This window comes from Salmo trutta, chromosome 6 (assembly GCF_901001165.1).
Source record: "Salmo trutta chromosome 6, fSalTru1.1, whole genome shotgun sequence".
Lineage (NCBI taxonomy): Eukaryota > Metazoa > Chordata > Actinopteri > Salmoniformes > Salmonidae > Salmo > Salmo trutta.
In genome coordinates, this window is record NC_042962.1 from 28,622,741 (window position 1) to 28,634,742 (window position 12,002).

The 12,002-nt window shown below is 41.7% G+C and overlaps 1 protein-coding gene across 1 annotated transcript; it reads left to right on the forward strand.

The window, feature by feature from the left end:
- The first annotated feature begins 644 nt into the window (after positions 1-644).
- Positions 645-11,577, forward strand: zfand1 (zinc finger, AN1-type domain 1). Its single transcript, XM_029756084.1, has 8 exons — positions 645-746; positions 1,415-1,457; positions 1,638-1,677; positions 1,843-1,970; positions 7,382-7,473; positions 7,756-7,877; positions 10,717-10,872; positions 11,304-11,577. Exons 1-8 carry the CDS (start codon positions 692-694, stop codon positions 11,478-11,480), a joined length of 813 nt encoding a protein of 270 aa, XP_029611944.1. The 5' UTR covers positions 645-691; the 3' UTR covers positions 11,481-11,577.
- The last annotated feature ends 425 nt before the right edge of the window (positions 11,578-12,002 follow it).

Genomic DNA, 12,002 nt, shown 5'->3' on the forward strand with positions numbered 1-12,002 from the left:
TTAATGTCAAGAAAATCAACACAATAATCATTTAAAAAACAAAACATTTACAGTGGAATAATTCACCTACAATGTAGGCCTTTTTACAATGTATCACTCATAAATGTATCATTACTAGTTAGTACAACGTATACATTTATCATGGACAGAATGGTTTCGATTTAGTCACGTGAGTCCGTTGCAGGGACAGAGCAAAGATTTTTATAAGTAACATAAGATAGACCACAGCCTGTTGTTTCCAATGGGAGCATAGTCATAGTGGGCAGAACAAGCCAGGAGTTGGACGGAACCAAACACGAACTAGCGAGAGCCGATTGGCGCGTTCGAGCATATATTTGAGAACGCCTACTCTGTGAAGTGCGCGTGTGCAATAACTCAACTCGCCCTTGCACTCCAAAACAAACAAACTTTGACAAAGGGTGAATTCTACAAAACTTTGGCCACTTTGTTCGTAACAGATTTATAGTTTTGAAAACAGAAAACTGCATTGAGATCAAATGTTTAATCGATGAGAAAATTAGCCGAATGTCGGACAAAATCTCCCTCGCTCCATCTTCTCACGCTGCTGGCCACCACCATATTTGGTAGTGAGCGGTATTAATGCTTCACATTTATACATCCGGTGAAATATCTGTCTCATTGTTACATCTGTGGTCAAAGTTGAAAAGTTGACTTTAACGCAAGAAGGATCATGGCTGAGCTAGACATTGGGAAACATTGTAACATAAAGTCCTGCCATCAGACAGGTTTTCATAAAAAACATTTTTTACTAGAAATATGTGATCGAAAGAATGAACTATGTTGCTTAACGTTAAATGTTGTGTTTTTGTATTTGTAGCTACCGATAGTTTTGCCAACTTGCTAACTGGTTAGCTAGCTACATGGCTATGCTAATCACTGCAAGGCTGGCTAACTTGCAAGCTGTTGACAACCTTTAGCTGCTAACTAGCTAGTTAATAATACTTAGTCAATTTGTAAGTGAAGCCAATATAATTGAGCTCTTATTTCTCTCTAGAAGTAGCTAGAAACACAAAAGCTTTGTTAGCCAGTCGTCTCTTCGGAATCCTTAATGAGTAAGCATGGGCAGCTAGAACTAGCAGTGGCTAGCTAGGCAGTTAGCAGTAGCTAGCCAGTTAGCGGTGGCTTGCCAATCCTATCACCAGAGAAGGAAGAGGAGACTTCCCACTCCCTATTTTTTTCTGGTTCTTATGACTTTACAGCGAAATAAGTAGACCAGACCCAGCTGCTAATGCATTGTTGCATACTAAAACATTTTCTTTGTATTAAACTGTCTGGGTGGGACATCTTCATTTATCCACCATCTTTTTGCTATCACTGCTGCGAGCCTTTGATTTTGGCATTATGTTGAAGTTGTCAATGCATTTTACTACGTCTATCCCAATTTCTCCTCCAGATTTTCTGCCATTCATTTGTGATGCCTGCAGGGGTGTTTTCTGGTAAGATCAGATGTTTGCTGTTGTTTAACCTTTTATTTATCCAGGTGATAAATATGATGGCCTGACTTGTGTATATGCGTTTAACTAAATTCAGTCACTATGGCTCTTGGGTTTGAATGTGATATGATTTTTTTTTTTATGTGATTGACTACTAGACAAGTCTTTTTACTTTCCTTCCAGCCTTGAACACAGAAGTCGAGATTTGCACGCTTGTCCTGTGGTAAGAAACTCTGTCTGCATCCTAATTCCTACTTTTGACCCAGAGCCCACTATTTTGACCCAAAAGTAATGCCCTATATAGGGAATAGCGTGCCAAATGGGACGCATCTTCAACTAGTTTTCTCATGATTTTGAATTCAGCCGTGATTGAATTTTTTTTTCTCAGGTGGACGTTAAAAAAGAAGTCCAGATATCTGGTGGCTGTACAAGATACCCATGCACATTTGAAGACTGCAAAGGGAAGGAACTGTTGCCAGTCATTTGTCCACACTGTCAGAAACATTTCTGTTTGGTGTAAGTGTCATGTTTTTTCCCCTTTGTCTGCCCTGGTCTCTCCAACAAGAACAGGGACCATATTAAAAAAAGTCCTTCTCAGAAGGAGTGCTCATCTACGATCAGCTTTGCCTTTTACTTCACAATGGATGGACAGGGGTGATCCTAAATCAGCGCTCCTATTCTGAGACACTTTGTGAATACGGGTCCAGATCTACTGAAACTAGTGTTAGGTGATGTGTTGGTTGAGGAGTAGAACATGGGTTCTCAAACTTTTTGGGTCCGGGACCTCTTTTGTGACAGCAAATTTATCAGGGACCACCTCCAGTGAGAGAGAAATAACATACGAAGAGTTGTACTATGACTTTGCCAGTGCATTGCTGGACAAACCTTGTCTCAGGCCCTGGGAAAGACCATTTTAAAGGCCCACCTCTTGGCATTGGATTGAAAATGTTGCAGTTTTCAAGCAAATTTCCTGCAATTGGTAAAAACCTGAGGGGTGGGGCTGGAGAAATGTAACCACTCTCAAATTCATAGAACGAGCTATAGATACAAGTACTGACCGTCCATAATATCTAAATGATAGTTTTAACAATGTTTTCAGGCTATACAGTGTTCTTTACAAAATATTTAGTGGAACAAGCTTATATTTTGGGTTCTGATGCGGTACAACAGTTGAACTAAGCTCATGGGGCATTTATAAGCTATATTCTTTACAAATCAATGGATATATATCATGATATTCCATACAAGAAAATGGATGTAGCTACACTAAAGGTGTCCGCATGCTTCCCATTTTTTTATTTTTATTTAACTAGGCAAGTCAGGTAAGAACAAATTCTTATTTACAATGACGGCCTACCAAAAGGAAAAAGGCCTCTGGGGACACGGGGGCTGGGATTACATTTTTTTAAATTATAAATATAGGACAAAACACACATCACGACACTACATAAAGAGAGACCTAAGACAACAACATGGTAGCAGCACAAAACATGGCACAAACGGCAAGAAGGTAGAGACAGCAATACATCCCATCCAAAACAGTTCGGAACAGTTTGTGCACACGCTACATTATCAAAGTATGTGGACACCTGCTCGTAGAACATCTCATTCCAAAATCATGTGCATTAATATGGAGTTGGTCCCCCTTTGCTGCTATAACAGCCTCCACTCTTCTGGGAAGGCTATCCACTAGATGTTGTAACATTGGTGTGGGGACTTGCTTCCATTCAGCCGCAAGGGCATTAGTGAGGTCAGGCACTGATGTTGGGTGATTAGGCCTGGCTCGCAGTTCCCGTTCCAATTCATCCCAAAGGTGTTCGATGGGGTTGAGGTCAGGACTCTGTGCAGGCCATTCATGTTCTTCCACACCGATCTTGACAAACCATTTCTGTATGGACCTCGCTTTGTGCATGGGGGCATTGTCATGCTGAAACAGGAAAGGACCTTCCCCAAACTGTTGCCATGAAGTTGGATGCACAGAATCATCTAAACTCGGCAAAAAAAGAAACGTCTCTTTTTCAGGACCCTGTCTTTCAAAGATAATTTGTAAAAATCCAAATGACTTCAAAGATCTTCACTGTTTCCCATGCTTGTTTAATGAACCATAAACAATGAATGAACATGCACCTGTGGAACGGTCGTTAAGACACTAACAGCTTACAGATGGTAGGCAATTAAGGTCACAGTTATGAAAACTTAGGACACTAAAGAGGCCTTTCTACTGACTGAAAAACACCAAAAGAAAGATGCCCAGGGTCCCTGCTCATCTGCATGCCTTAGGCATGCTGCAAGGAGGCATGAGGACTGCAGATGTGGCCAGGGCAATACATTGCAATGTCCGTACTGTGAGACGCCTAGGACATCGCTACAGGGAGACAGGACGGACAGCTGAGTGTCCTCGCGGTGGCAGACCACGTAACAACACCTGCACAGGATCGATACATCCAAACATCACACCTGTGGGACAGGTACAGGATGGCAGCAACAACTGCCCAAGTTACACCAGGAACGCACAATCCCTTCATCAGTGCTCAGACTGTCCGCAATAGGCTGAGAGAGGCTGGACTGAGGACTTGTAGGCCTGTTGTAAGGCAGGTAGTCACCAGACCTCACCGGCAACAACGTCGCCTATGGGCACAAACCCACCGTCGCTGGACCAGACAGGACTGGCAAAAAGTGCTCTTCACTGACGAGCCGCGGTTTTGTCTCACCAGGGGTGATGGTCGGATTTGCATTTATCGTCGAAGGAATGAGCATTACACCGAGGCCTGGAGCGGGATCGATTTGGAGGTGCAGGGTCCGTCATGGTCTGGGGCGGTGTGTCACAGCATCATCGGACTGAGCTTGTTGTCATTGCAGGCAATCTCACCGCTGTGTGTTACAGGGAAGACGACCTCCTCCCTCATGTGGTACCCTTCCTGCAGGCCCCCCCAGAAATGTCCGGGAACGGTGGAAGAGTGGGGTAACATCTCACAGCAAGAACTGGCAAATCTGGTGCAGTCCATGAGGAGGAGATGCACTGCAGTACTTAATGCAGCTGATGGCCACACCAGACACTGACTGTTACTTTTGATTTTCACCCCCCCCCCCTTTGTTCAGGGACACATTATTCAATTTATGTTAGTCACGTCAGTTGTTGAATCTTATGTTCATTCAAATATTTACTCATGTTAAGTTTGCTGATGTTAAGTTTGAGTTCAGAATGTCATTGTATTCTGTAGTTAAGATTTCCCTTCACTGGAACTAAGGGGCCTAGCCCGAACCATGAAAAACAGCCCCAGACCATTATTCCTCCTCCACCAAACATTACAGTTGGCAATATGCATTGGGGCAGGTAGCGTTTTCCTGGCATCCGCCAAACCCAGATTTGTCTGTCGGACTGCCAGATGGTGAAGCGTGATTCATTACTCCAGAGAACGCGTTTCCACTGTTCCAGAGTCCAATGGTGGCGAACTTTACACCTCCAGCCGACGCGTGGCGTTGCGCATGGTGATCTTAGGGTTGTGTGCGGCTGCTCGGCCAATGAAACCCATTTCATGAAACCCCCGACTAATAGTTCTTGTGCTGACGTTGCTTCCAGAGGCAGTTTGAAACTCTAGTGAGTGTTGCAACCGAGAACAGACACTTATTTGCACTTCAGCACTCGGCTGTCCTGTTCTGTGAGCTTGTGTGGCCTACCACATCGCGGCTGAGCCGTTGTTGCTCCTAGACTTTTCCACTTCACAATAACAGCACTTTCAGGTGACCGAGGCAGCTCTAGTAGGGCAGATATTTGACACACTGACTTGTTAGAAAGGTGGCATCCTATGATGGTGCCGCTTTGAAAGTCACTGAGCTCTTCAGTTAGGCCATCCTGCTGCCAATGTTTGTCTATAGAGATTGCATGGCTGTGTGCTCGATTTTATACACCTGTCAGCAACAGGTGGGGCGGTAGCCTAGTAGTTAGAGCGTTGGGCCAGTAACCAAAAGGTTGCTAGATCGAGCTGACAAGGTCAAAATCTGTCGTTCTGCCCCTGAACAAGGCAGTTAACCCACTGTTCCTAGGCCTTCATTGTAAATAAGAATTTGTTCTTAATGTTCTTAACTGACTTGCCTAGTTAAATAAAGATTAAATAAAAAATAGCCAAATCCACTCATTTGATGGGGTGTCCACATACTTTTGTATATACAGTGTATATTATGATGATATTTTGTGACCTTTGCCTGTTCCTGCGCACAACATGTTTTATTGAGGCAAGCTGAAGTCTACGATCCTTTGTAGGTGATTGGTCAACAATAGGGATTCTTCAATGAAGTGTTGTCACTCAACAACACATGCACATTTTTCACTTGAGAAATACTGCACCAAACATTTGAGGTAGATGTAAAATTACGCGACTAAAATCTCCTTGGCACCAATGTCTGTTAAAGACAGATTTTTTGAGTGATCATACACTGCGTTTAGAAAGTATTCATGCCCCTTGACTTATTCCACATTTTATTGTTACAGCCTGAATTCAAAATTGATTAAATAGCTTTTTTTTCTCACCCATCTACACACAATACCCCATAATGACAATGTGAAAACATGTTTTTAGACATTTTTGTAAATTTATTGAATATGAAATATAGAAATATTTATATACATAAGTATTCACACCCCTGAGTCAATACATAGAATCCTCTTTCGCAGTGATTACAGCTGATAGTCTTTCTGGTAAGTCTTTAAGAGCTTTACACACCTGGATTTTACAAAATTTCTCATTATTCTTTAAAAAATTCTTCAAGTTCTGTGAAGTTGGTTGTTGATCATCTGTTGATTGCCATTTTCAAGCCTTACCATAGATTTTCATGCTGATTTAAGTCAAACCTGTAACTAGGCCAGTCGGGAACATTCAATGTCATCTTGATAAGTAACTCCATTGTATATTTGGCCTTGTGATTTAGGTTATTGTCCTGCTGAAAGATTAATTTGTTCTCCCAATGCCTGTTGGAAAGCAGACTGAACCAGGTTTTCTTCTAGGATTTTGCCTGTGCTTAGCTCTATTCAGTTTGTTTTTATCCTTAAAAAACTTCCTAGTCCTTGACGATGACGAGCATACCCATAACATGATGCAGCCACCGCCATGCTTAGAAATATGAAGAGTGGTACTCAGTGATGTGTTAGGACATAAAGTGAATTTCTTTGCCACATTTTTTACAGTTTTACTTTATTGCAAACAGGATGCATGTTTTGGAATATTTGTATTCTGTACAGCTGTCCCTTTTTTCACTGTCATTTAGGTTAGTATTGTGGAGTGAAAACTTATGATGGATCCACAACCTTGTATTCTCCCATCACAGCCATTAAACTCTAACTGTTTTCGTCATCATTGGCATCATGGTGAAATCCCTGAGCGGTTTCCTTCCTCTCCGGAAACAGTTCTTTGTAGTGACTGGGTGTATTGTAACACAGCAAAAATGTGGAAAAAGTCAATGGGTGAATACTTTCTGAAGGCACTGCATATTCATTCTATTTTGAGGAAGTGTATACTGGCTACAGGGTCTCAAGATGGACTTACCTGAACGGAAGCATGCTGACGCACATTTTAAATTACAGTGCATTTATGTATTCAATTTTTTTTTACATTTTCTGGGAATACAAGAAGTATTAATTTGACAAATGGATAATTGGTGGAGCACTGTGGATACCAATATGTGAGCCTCCCAGGGTTAATAACATACATTTTATATGAGTAATATTACATTGTATTATATTACACCCTCAAAACTTATTCCACGGATCCCTTGGCCAAAATTAGGTTAATAAGTTCAAAATATTCCTTAAAAAAATGTAATGTAAGAAAATATATTTCTTTGCGATCTAGCCGTGGACCGCCTGCAGTGGAAAGACAGATGATGGGTGTGTTAAAAGCTCCTCTCATACCCCCATTTTCTTTATTCTCCAGCCACCGTCACCAAGATGACCACAAGTGTGATAAACTGGAAACGCCCAAGCCTCGCATGGCTGCCACGCAGGCGCTCGTGCAGAAGATTGTAGGTTAGTCACAGTCGCAACTTTTCATCACAAACCAAAAAAATTACTTTTACTGGGTCCATTGGAGCTATATCCCAAATGGTACCCTATTCCCTATTTCCACAGGGCTGTGGTCAAAAGTAGTGAACTATATAGGGAATAGGGTGCCATTTCAGAGTCTTTTTCAAAAGAAATTGTATGACATCCATGGCCATACAGGATATGCTTATCCCTGCTATTCTTTAGCCTGTCCACACGAGGCCAGTGTTCACCAAAATGTTGGGTTCTACCCTCTTGACTGAACAGAGTCCAAGAAGGCTTTGCCTCCGAGGAAAGGTCGCAAGGGAGTAAAGAACGCTGCAACAGCAGCCAAGGTGGCTTTGATGAAACTAAAGCTTCATGCTGCAGGAGACAAGGGACTGCCACAGGTACTACCAGTCTGGAATTAAGAGTGATGGAAAGCGAGATGCAGAGTGATTGCGTCCAACTTATTCCCTAGTGGGCTACTTTCAACCAGGGCCCACAGGGCTCTGTTCAAAAGTAGTGCACTATTTAGGGAATAGGGTGTAATTTGAGATTCAACCACTGAGAGAGTGTGTCTGGCGCATAGACTTGAACTGTGATGGTGTTATTAAAGTGGGGCTGTGAGATATATATATATATATATATAATGCCACATACTATATTGGGTCAAGAAATAGTAACCTAATTTATGCTGCATTGATTTGCAGGGTGGAATATATACTACCGGTCAAAAGTTTTAGAACACCTACTCATTCAAGGGTTTTTCTTTATTTTGACTGTTTTCTACATTGTAGAATAAAGTGAAGACATCAATAATTAAATTACACTTATGGAATCATGTAGTAGCCAAAAAAGTGTTAAACAAATCAAAATGTATTTTATACTTGAGTTTCTTCAAATAGCCACCCTTTGCCTTGATGACAGCTTTGCACACTCTTGGCATTCTCAACCAGCTTCATGAGGTAGTCACCTGGAATGCATTTCAATTAACAGGTGTGCCTTAAGTAAATTTGTGGAATTTCTTTCCTTAATGCGTTTGAGCCAATCAGTTGTGTTGTGACAAGGTGGGGGGGGGGGGTATACAGAAGATAGCCCTATTTGGTAAAATACCAAGTCCATATTACTGCAAGAACAGCTCAAATAAGCAAAGAGAAACGATAATCCATTACTTTAAGACATTAAGGTCAGTCAATATGGAAAATTTCAAGAACCTTGAAAGTTTCTTCAAGTGCAGTCGCAAAAACCATCAAGCGCTATGATGAAACAGGCTCTCATGAGGACCGCCACAGGAATAGCAGACCCAGAGTTACCTCTGCTGCAGAGGATAAGTTCATTAGTTGCGCTGCATTTTCTAAGGCTGGTAAGTAAATGCTTCAGAGTTCAAGTAACAGACACATCTCAACATCAACTGTTCAAGGAGACTGTGTGAATCAGGCCTTCATGGTCGATTGCTGCAAAGAAACACCTACTAAAGGACACCAATAAGAAGGAAGAAGAGACTTGCTTGGGCCAAGAAACACGAGCAATGGACATTAGACCGGTGGAAATTTGTCCTTTGGTCTGGAGTCCAAATTTGAGATTTTTGGTTCCAGCCGCCGTGTCTTTGTGAGATGCGGTGTGGGTGAACGGATTATCTCCGCATGTGTATCTCCCACCATAGAGCATGGAGGAGGAGGTGTTGGCGTGGGGGGTGCTTTGCTGGTGACACTGTCTGTGATTTATTTAGGATTCGAGGCGCCACTTAACCAGCATGGCTACCTCAGCATTCTACAGCGATATGCCGCTCCATCTGGTTTGGGCTTAGTGGGACTTTCATTTGTTTTTCAACAGGAGAATGACCCAACACACCTCCAGGCTGTGTAAGGGCTATTTTACCAAGAAAGAGAGTGCTGCATCAGATCACCTGGCCTCCACAATACTCCGACCTCAACTAAATTGTGATGGTTTAGGATGAGTCGGACCGTAGAGTGACGGAAAAGCAGTCAACAAGTGCTCAGCATATGTGGGAACTCCTTAAAGATTGTTGGAAAAGCATTCCAGGTGAAGCTGGTTTGGAGAATGCCAAGAGAATGCAAAGCTGTCATCAAGGCAAAGGGTGGCTATTTGAAGAATTTCATATAAAACACTTTTTTGGTTACTGCATAATTCCATATGTTATTTCATAGTTTTGATGTCTTTACTATTATTCTACAATGTAGAAAATAGTACAAATAAAGGAAAAACCCTTGAATGAGTAGGTGTTCTAGAACTTTTGACCGGTAGTGTATATACTGTATATTTGTTTGCAATTGTTTATACCAATCTAAAACGATGCATAAGTCTCTGCGATGCTTTAGGCTAGACACAAGCGGTAAAATGCCAGATGAAGAGTTATCTCTGATGGGAATATCTTTGGTTTGTCTCTCTGAGTTACGGCCTTCTAAAGTTGAGGAGTCAAAGAAATTACACCCTCTAAATTACACCCTCTAATTTCTTTGACTCCTCAACTTTCGAAGGTCGTACCTCTGCTGAATATCATAGAGACAAACCAAAGATATTCCCAGCAGTCGACTCTTCCTCTGACATTTTATCGCTTGTATCTAGCCTAAAGCATGGCAGATTTATGCATTGTTTTTTAAACAATCGCATATAATAAATAAACAAATATTCCCCCCTCAAGTCAAGGAAGGTTTACACCCAAGGAAGAGTCACCTCTGGGGGTCTCTGATATTCAGAAGCTGAGCTATGACCTTTTAAAGTTGAGGAGTGAAAGGAACTTGCTTGGAAGTAATCTTATACAATGTGACTCTGTTGCTATCAATTGATCTATTCACTTTCTGTAAAAGAGAAATATATATATATGTATAATTCAATTGAAAATATTGGCCTATAAAACATTTGGTAGCGGGGAAATCGGGTTTAGAATGCATTTTCCTTATCTATTATTATTATTATTATTATTATTATTAAATAGCCTATCCAAAAGATGCCATGAGTCTTGTTAAACTATGTGGAATTGAGGGAAATGGGCTTCAAAACATTTTCTTAGGGCCCTCATTAAACATTCAAGCTGGTTTAATATAGGCTATGTCTATAAACAATAAAAAGGCAGTGATACTAAAAATGGGGGACATGGTGAAAAGGTTGGGAACCCTACTGTAAACAGCATCTACTTGTCATCATTCTATAAAGAATCAGTGTCTTTTTTTGTGCTTTTGCATTTGATTCGATACACAAGTCTACATCTCTGACTTTGCTTTCCAGACAGAGAGGACCTATTTCAACGTTTTCCTTCCCAAAGAGGGCAAAGACTCCAGCCTGCCTATGTTTTTCTGTTCCAAGTGGAGTGTGGGGAAAGTAGTGGACTACGCTGCCTCGCTGGCCAGCCTCAAGAACGACAACAACGTACTAACGGCTAAGGTAACAGAAAACGGACTCGAGCAGCAGGTTCCAATCAACCTATTGTACCGCTATCATCAAACAAATTTTAGAAACCTCTCTTTTTGAAACATCTTAGAACAATGTATTAACAGAAAGGTAACCGAAAACTATCACGAGCTGTCTCCAAGCAGAAAAACCTATTCTACCGTTGTCATTATACAAATATTTGAGACGAAACATACCAACACGAACATCGGCAGTGCGCAATGGCTATCCATCCTATCGCCACTGACCACAGAACATCGGCCACCATTTTCTGTTTGTTCCCACTCTATTCTACATGTTGAATCGACACCGTTTGTCGACACCCAGCAGGTGATCTACTGCGCATGGCAAACTTTCCTGTTGGTCAGTCTTGTCTCTAAGATACCTCTTACTAAAAAAACTGTGGCGTTGTTGTTGACGTGTAGAAGCTGCGGCTGTGCCACCCCCAGACGGGCGAAGCCCTCAAGATGGACGACACCCTTCTCTCCATGCTGGCTCACCCAGACTCGCCCCTCTACAACGGGGGCAACGTGATCCTTGAGTACCTGGACAACGACTACTCAGGCCTGGAGGACACCTCTGCCTACATCCCACAGACCTGACTCGCACACGACACTGATGGTCTAAATCATTTTGAGTCGTTGGAATACTATGAACATGTTTTTTTTATTTATGATATTAAAGTTTTGATTTACAGCAGTTTGACATGTGCTTCATTTGCATAGAAAATACAATGTACGAATGTGTATTTTTTGAAGTACAGGGTTGGTAGTGTAGTCGTGATCTGGAAAAGGGCTTCCAATGTCAGTTCTCTAGTAACTATGTGTTAGTAAAACATTTCCCTTATTATTGTGATCCTCTGGGCCACTTAGGAATTCACTATTGACAGTAATGAAAGCTAGCCACATGCATTTAAATTGGTGTGAGCAAGCAATGTTACGGCAAGGATGGGTATAGTGATCTGTGCAATTATAAATTGGGAGTTGGAACCAAAGTACTCAACAGTAATTTGCCATTGATTAATGGTATACTCATTGAAAAACAAGCAGATTCTAATCAACCCAGGTGGGACTTGAACCCACAATCCCCAAGCTGATTGATGCCTTTTCCACTGGGTCACTGAT